Source organism: Xylocopa sonorina, chromosome 15 (genome assembly GCF_050948175.1).
Source record: "Xylocopa sonorina isolate GNS202 chromosome 15, iyXylSono1_principal, whole genome shotgun sequence".
Taxonomy (NCBI): Eukaryota; Metazoa; Arthropoda; class Insecta; order Hymenoptera; family Apidae; genus Xylocopa; species Xylocopa sonorina.
This window is the reverse complement of record NC_135207.1, coordinates 2,497,240-2,505,089: the sequence shown is the minus strand read 5'-3', so window position 1 is coordinate 2,505,089 and position 7,850 is coordinate 2,497,240. Positions and strand designations below refer to the sequence as shown.

General features: G+C 44.9%; 1 protein-coding gene across 2 annotated transcripts; it reads right to left on the bottom strand.

Moving 5' to 3' along the window:
- Positions 1 to 1,752: 1,752 nt before the first annotated feature.
- LOC143430866 (uncharacterized) lies at positions 1,753 to 7,175 on the bottom strand. Of its 2 annotated transcripts, none has more exons than XM_076907335.1 (2): positions 3,387 to 7,175; positions 1,753 to 1,907 (listed from the first exon to the last, which is right to left on the bottom strand). In XM_076907335.1, the coding sequence occupies exons 1-2, from the start codon at positions 7,129 to 7,131 to the stop codon at positions 1,777 to 1,779; spliced, it is 3,876 nt and encodes a 1,291-aa protein (XP_076763450.1). In that variant the 5' UTR covers positions 7,132 to 7,175; the 3' UTR covers positions 1,753 to 1,776. The 2 variants fall into 2 exon arrangements, with proteins under 2 accessions (XP_076763450.1, XP_076763451.1); XM_076907336.1 differs by lacking the exon at positions 1,753 to 1,907 and adding an exon at positions 2,886 to 3,090.
- Positions 7,176 to 7,850: the final 675 nt, after the last annotated feature.

Genomic DNA, 7,850 nt, shown 5'->3' with positions numbered 1-7,850 from the left:
ATGAATTTGATACCCGTCGAAAGGATCGATGACTTCTCGCGGAAAGCCACAAGCGCAATATTCCCAGGATAAGGTAAATGCAGAAGAATGTTACCGACCAACGTCGAATCTGTACCAACAGCGAAGCAGCACCGTCCCGGAAGTTTGAATCGAGAGTAATTCAAAGTCACTTTAACCAAAACCATCGCCATCCCATCGGAAACCAGAATATCTCGCAACCCAACTGTAAAACTTTTCAATAACCAGAACAAACTGCATTCGCCTCATAGAACAAAAAACTGGTATCTCTGAATAAAATTCTCGAACATCTTCGCAGACAAGCTTCGATCGAGACGTGGTCAACGAAAAATGAAACGTGTTCGTGGCTTACCTTTCTCTACAGACTACACACCAAGGTATCCTAACTATTCGATCTCGTGGATTCCTCTTAACGAGTTCGACGATTCCTGCCGACTAACAGTAGGTTTTCCCACCGCGATCAGAGGAGGAAATTATCACTATACGCGATCCAAGGGTCGAGAACAGTGTGAGTGTTTGGATATCTGTATTAACCGTGTCTCTATGTGTGCGCCTGTACACGTACAACTGTGCATGTGTGGAAAGAAGAGGGACGAGAAAAAGACACGAGGGCCGACCTACAGCCGTGACGTGCTCAGTTAGCGGTCGACGAACCACTAGATTCGTATTACGCGATTAACATAAGACGCTACATACGCCAGTTACGATCTTGCGACCATTTTTCAGCTACGATCCTCTACTCGCACGGGTCCAAAGTTGGCCAACGTTCTCGTCGAGGGTAGGTCGGCGACGGACATGTGGCGATCGGACAGCTGCTCGAAGAATAGTTTCATCGCATGACACTATCAATGCGTTACGTTGAGAACGAAATCGCTGTTTCCTCGAGCGGACTCTCGTCGAGTTAGAGACTGGCGTCTACGGTTTATTTCTCGAGCATGCATCGCTGAAACTTACGAACTGGTAAATTGTTGTTCTTACGTCCTTAACGATAATCGATCGCGAAGATCGAACCTCCTCGAGTCCTCGCGTACGTTGGGGACGCTATTCCGGATTACTCGTCGCCAGTTGATAAGATAAACCTAGGAAAGTGTTAAAACCACGTGCTTCTGTACTACGAAACTGATACGACTCCACCACTGGCTCGATTCCTATACTCGCGACGGTTCGCACGTAACGCGCACACGGGACGACTGCTCGACTTCTACGCGCGACTAATATCTGGCTATCAGCATTTTTCTTTTCTTTCTATATTAAGACACACTTCTCCTCGACACACATGTCAAACTTTTTAACCTATCGCACGTTGTGGTTTCGCGGATACTGCGTATATTTCGGCGAAACTGAACATAGGTGCCCTACTCTCGCACGCACTAACGCCAGCGCAGAACACCGACCACTCTATAGATACTCGATTCAGTGGCGGCCATCTTACTATCTGCGAGCTTAAAACCGAATGAATCGATTAAGAGACTGTACTCGTTGTTTGGCCAAATAAACGCGCGATACCTTCTGCTGAATTTTGCCGTTATAAACTGCAGGGAATTAACTGCACCTCCGATACAATTACTCGATGGACATCGTTGGAATTTGAATAGAATTTTCGTTCGAATTCTCCCGCCAATTTCACGGCTGCTGGTAACGCATAGTTGAATGGTTTCTTAACGACATATTGGGTATAAGAATTGTCATAAATTGGCTGGAGAATCGTAAATAACAGCGAACAACAGAGGATAAATTAATTTATGCGCATGTGAGGACTCAAGGATTTGATCTGCAAACCGCGACGGTCATGCTTTTAGGCATAGATAGCCTGCTCGCGCGTGAACCAATCGCAGCGCTGCTTTCAATGGGCGGGGATGTGGCGTGATCCACGATGACGTCATGCCAGTCTGCAATCGATAACTGCTGAACGTTTAGCAAACCCCTTCTAACCCCGTTACTGTAGTACTACGCGATCAATGTTTATATAGCTTCGATGCGGCATACGTTTTCCACGATGCACTCGCGTATTCGTCGCTTTAATCGAATCGAGTGGCCCCAGAAACACGGTCGAATGTTATTTTTAATTACACTCGCGACTGTGAAAATAAAACAACGTTTTTCGCGAGAAACACGGGACTGTTACTATCAAAGGGCACTACTTTATCGACCATAAGCATCGTTTCCTGCGGTAGCTAACATCGACTACATTTTTTTGGTAAATAAAGAATCCAATTCTGTGATTAATTTGCGAATAATATCGTTCGCAGTTTATATGGCTATTGTAAGAAATATAGAGAGTAATTTTACTCGAATACACGGTAGTCAAATTTGTTCAAGGAAAGAAAATGTTACTTTACTTCGTACGTGTCAGTTTGTGTATTTGCATTTCCTATTCTCTCGACAATGCGATCGATAAAAATTCAAGTCGATCATATATTGGTATTTATAAGCATCATTTCCTGCGGTAGCTAAAATCGACTACATTTTTTGGTAAATAAAGAATCCAATTCTGTGATTAATTTGCGAATAATATCGTTCGCAGTTTATATGGCTATTGTAAGAAATATGGAGAGTAATTTTATTCGAATACACGGTAATCAAATTTGTTCAAGGAAAAAAAATGTTACTTTACTTCGTACGTGTCAGTTTGTGTATTTGCATTTCCTATTCTCTCGACAATGCGATCGATAAAAATTCAAGTCGATCATATATTGGTATTTTCTGAGGTGCAGTAAGTTTAATGTCGTACTTTTGATAATGAAATAAATTAATGTATGCATGGTATATACATTTAATCCCAATAGAACGTACTGTACACCTTCCTTTTTACGTAGCGAGACATGTGCGTGTGAGATACCCTAGACAATAAAGTTAACAAAGCGTAGTTAACCTTTAAACTTTATTAAAACCAACAATATTTAACAAGAACAACAAGAACAAATCATTCCCTCGGAAACAGTCCACAGAAACTCGATCTTACACAAAATGCAATCGTCCTGCCGCATGTCGCTCAACGACGTTGTTTATCAGTTAGTTATGCACTCGTATAGAATAGTTTCACGCATCATGAATGATCAAGTGCCGGGATACCTACGACATTAGTAATATGATTCAAGTAACAGATAGCCTCAAAAGAAGTGATGGAGCAACGTTTCGAATCAAACCTTCTAATCACAAATATGCAATTAAGACACACGTGTCATTTTAAGAGGCCAGACATGATGCTGCTACGGTCACTAAAAGCAGTGCAAGAAAACAAGCCAACAAAACCATCGAATATGCGGTTACCAGTACGGTTATGAGGTTAGTAACGTACGAAATACACAATTCAATCGAACGAGGGATGTCAAACAGTTTACAAGTATCCTTGCGTTCTTTATTCTCACCTTCGCAATTTGGGTCACGTTCATCGGTCAGTGACTTAACAGCAGTCGGTACTACAGTTTTTTCTTCACCGTGCTCTACCCTCTCACCGTTCGACAGCACTAAATCGTGTTCAGCGTTTAACGAGGGTACGTCTTCTTCTCTAATCGCAGCGTCGCCGTCGCAAGAAACATCATTGCCAGGTTCTTTCCTGAGCAACGCCTCTATTTCTTCGATTTCCGTCCCGCGCTCGCATAAACTCGCCGCTGCTACTTGTAAATCGTGCACAGCTTTGGACAGATCGAGTTCAGGGTCGTTACGCGGTTCGTTTTTCCACGGTTTTTTCGTCTCCGCTAGATCGTGGTCCTCGTTTAAGATTATCGTTGTCTCTTCTTTAGGAACTATGTTTAATGCGTCAGTGGTTCTCGATGTAGCGGACGTGTCGTCGTTCGTGTCGTCTTGACTGTAAGTGACGGAGCTACGGCTGCTTGTGTTGGGCGCAGTGCTGTCTGTTTCTATTTCAGAGCGTTGCGACGTCAGCGAATTCTTCTGGTTTAAACGACTATCGCGTAAGTGATCCGCCACGCTGCTGAACGCCTCCGCAATTAGTTTAACATTCTCGTCCGCGACACGAAGATAGAAGTCGAACGTGTTGTCTCCAGGCCTCTCAGAGGTTTCGTTCCCAACATTGACGAACGCCTCTGACAATTTCCCTGCGTCCACCTGATCTATGCTCTCTTTACGTTTCTCGTGGTTTTTCTCAGGATAATGGCTACCTAAAGACTGGATGCGCAACGTGGACGATTTCTCCTCCATTTTATTGCTATCACTCGAAGCGTCTACTTTCGCAACAACTTCAGAGCAACTGTTCGCCACCTCGATCGGTTTTACCTCTACATCATTTTGCTCCTCGATCAAGTTAACTAAATCTTGGCACAAACGGCTGTACGCCGTGAAATCTGTTTCCATGTCTTGAGCAGAGAGCGCGTGGGACTCGTTGTCCGCAGGTTTCGACGATGCGGCGCTCGATGCAGCGCAATCTTGCGTTTCCATAGTCTCGTTCTTACTCTCGAAGTTCTGCATTTGAGCTGACGGCGAGATGTACACGCGTAGCTTCTTCCTGTGCGCGTTTGGAACCGGATGATTCCCGTTTATATCGATTTTGCTGCCTTTCGAGAAGCTGTTCGTACGCCATCGCGTGTCGTAGTCGGAGAGTTCGCCATCGCTCACGACGCGTCTCTCGGTTCGCGCAGAGAGCGACTTAATGTCCATTACCCTGTTGCCCATGCTGTCCTTCATCTCTTGCAGGCTAGGCTCTCGTCGAAGGTGGATCCTATCGTGGTTAATCAATCCATACAGATTCGCAGACAGTGATCTGACCGCCCGTTTCTTCTTCGTACCGAAAATGGCTTTCTGATCTCCGACAACGCCGCTTTTACTCTCAACAGTGCTGCTCTTCGACGTGTTGGCATCCTTCCTGAGAGTGCGATAGGCCAAGTCGTCCGTGACGATGTCAGGCTCGCACCGTGGTATGTACGAAGAACGAGGTTGGTCTTGTTTAGACGGTGTCGTGTGCAAGTAGTCGCTTTCCGTTGCTGTCGTTACTGGCCCTAAGGGTATCCCAAACGGTGGCTGAGGATCGATCACCTTCAACGTGTTATTCGCATGATGAATATTTCGATAGACGACATCGTCCCGTGTCACGTCTGGCTCGTTACGACGCGTCTGATAATTCGCGTACAGATAATCATCAGTTGCATTTCGCCGCGATAACACGGGCGAGGCTATCAGGTAACTGATATCAGAAAGTGCAGACTGGCCTACCGCATCCGATAACGATGCAGGCCTCTCTTTTGGGTTCATTCTTCTGTAAGCCATATCGTCTTTCGTTCTGTCCTTTGAATCTTCTAAAATAAATGGAACAGTGTCAATCGTCGCACGACGTAGACTGAATTCCTCCATGCTACGTCGTTCAGCTCGATCGAGGAGATCCTCGTCGCCAAGGCGGAGGCTGTTGTAAATTGCTTCCAGCTCGGATAGTGCCTCCTCGAGATTCTTCGAACTCCTTTTCCTTTCTAACGCTTCCTGCTCGCTGATTGTCTGCTTCTCTTCTCCGCCTTCCATTCCTGCGCTCATTACAGATGCATCGCTTGGTAAATTGTAAACGTCCTCCCGTTTAATTTGTCCGATGGGTAATTTCGCTTGGGGAGAATCCACAGACTTGTCGAAGTTAGACGACACAGAATTGTTACGCATGTTTTTAATGTAAGTAGCGGACAAGTTACTCTCACGTGTTCTGGTATCGTAATTCTTAAAGCTTGAAGTAAGCTGATCGTTGCGGTCGTTTCTTCGTCGACACTTCATGGCTTCAGTTTCCTTAATTATTGGCTCGTCTACGTGTCTGCCAGTTGAATTGTGCCTGTTGTTCGTACACTCTGACAAATTACAAACCTGCGTTGGGCTCATGGTCAGGGACAGTGGACGCCGTGGGCATTGCTCGATCGAGTCGCACCAGCTGTTCTCGTTGTTCGACTCGTACGACCTTAAACTTTTCAAGTGATCCTTCGTTATTTCGTGAATATCGTTAATTTTCGTGCGCAAAATGTCGTCGTACTTCCTTAGGCGATACTTTCCATTAAACGGAAAGGAATTGCAATTGTAGGCAAAAACTCGACACCGTGGATCTCTTGGTGGTGGTTCTGGCGGAGATGAACTTCGACTTGCAAGCTCACGATTAATCGTGTAATCGTATGACTCTGTGTAACTCGTTCCACTCGTGGGCGAATTAAACAAATAATTGTTTTCTTCCTGATTCGCGTAATTTTTACTTTTGTGCAAAACATTCGGCTTCGCGTAAGTATTATTTTGATTTAAATCAGTGATATATTGGTTGTTCGACTGTTTCGTGAGATCTGTTGAGGATCTGGCTTGAAAATTAGACGTGGCTGTCTCAGATTGTCGTGAATTTTCAGATCTTTTAACAGGAAAAGTATTGCTGCTGGAGTAACCGATGAAATGCGAAGATTGTGGTAATGGTTGAAACAGTTCATTCGCATTCGTAGCTACGGATGATTGTTCTTCGTTTATGAAATCGATGTTACTACGTTTGTTTGTTATGTTGTTCAAGTTCTCTGAGAACCTATGACCCTCGTCCCTAGATATGCGTTTTATGTAACGTTCTGTACGGGCAGCACGACTTTTCCTATTGCAAGAACCATTTTTCTGCACGCTCTGTGCAACAGCCTCGCCCTGGTATCTTGTCAACGAGTTACACGACTTACGGGAGTCTTCATCTGAACTACTGTCTGCACAAATGCGGTCTCGTTTCGCTTCTATTTGAGCCTTCAGTTTACTTTTACGAGCTTTCTTGCTTAGCCCGTCTAGAGAGCCATCACTGCTACGGGAGTTCAAAGAGTCTCGTTGCAAATTGGTCGAGTCCAGCAGTTTCTCAGCAGCATTATTTACATCACTTGTGCCGAGCTGCTGACTCGAACTCTTTTCAACTGGATGAAGTACGACGCTGTGCGACTTTCGATTAAACACTGTACGTGGTCTTGGCTGTCTCGTACAATACACTATCTCATCGTTCGAAGAACTATCGTAATCCCTAATCGAAGATATTCTCTTCAAGATTCCTCCGAACGACCACTTCTTCTCTTTCTTTTTATCTGCCGAAGTCACAGCGTTACAAACAGGCAAACGTCTGGTCGGAGGCAGAAGGCCATCCATCCTGAGGATGTCCTTGCCGCTGATGCTTTTCTTTTCCATCACGACTACCAAACTTCTCTATTTAAATACTCTTACAGCCTATATTTATACGTAGAGTAATATTTACAGCGTTTACCTAAAAACATTACAAATTTTAAGTCTCATCGAGAGCTCACGTCAAGAACTCGAATAAAAATGCTTAACGCACATCTTGGTTACATTGTTTATCAATTTAAACGAATCCAGATTTACTTACGAATCCCTGTATCTGTGCATAATAAATATAGTGTACATATGTAGTATGTAAATGCAGGAAATGCGTGTGAGAACAGTGCGCGCGAACGGGTTTACATTTCATCCGGATCAGCGAGCCTCTCGATCCCAGTGCCGATCTGTTTGCACCTCGAACACCTTGAAACAGGTCTCCGATAATAAACAATTACATATCATTACGTGCACGCGTATAAATAGACCCAATATTGTCTGCTAACCTCCACGCGGGTGTACGTGCGAGCGATTCGGAGATCAGCGCCAGGCGAAGGGCGAATGTTCTGTAAGTTTGCCAGAAAGGAAGAAAAAGGTGTCCTGCATGCGATCACAAGTGTACGTCGACGGCGATTACTCGCTGAAAGTCGCTGGGCATAAAAATCGCGAGATTACGACCGGGACCAGCGCGTCCATGGTGGTGCACTGATAACGCTGATAAGATCTCCGCACCTCTACAAAAGGCCCTCGCAGCGGTTATCTTGACAGATGAACCAATGCAGGGACGGCGTTTC

Bases quoted from the DNA above. Each gene is read 5' to 3' on its own strand.
- LOC143430866 (XM_076907335.1), bottom strand. From the start codon at position 7,131: ATGGAAAAGAAAAGCATCAGCGGCAAGGACATCCTCAGGATGGATGGC. The intron at 1,908-3,386 runs GTGAGAATAAAG...TATCGATTGCAG, and splicing joins ACGTGACCCAAATTGCGAAG to ACTGGCATGACGTCATCGTG.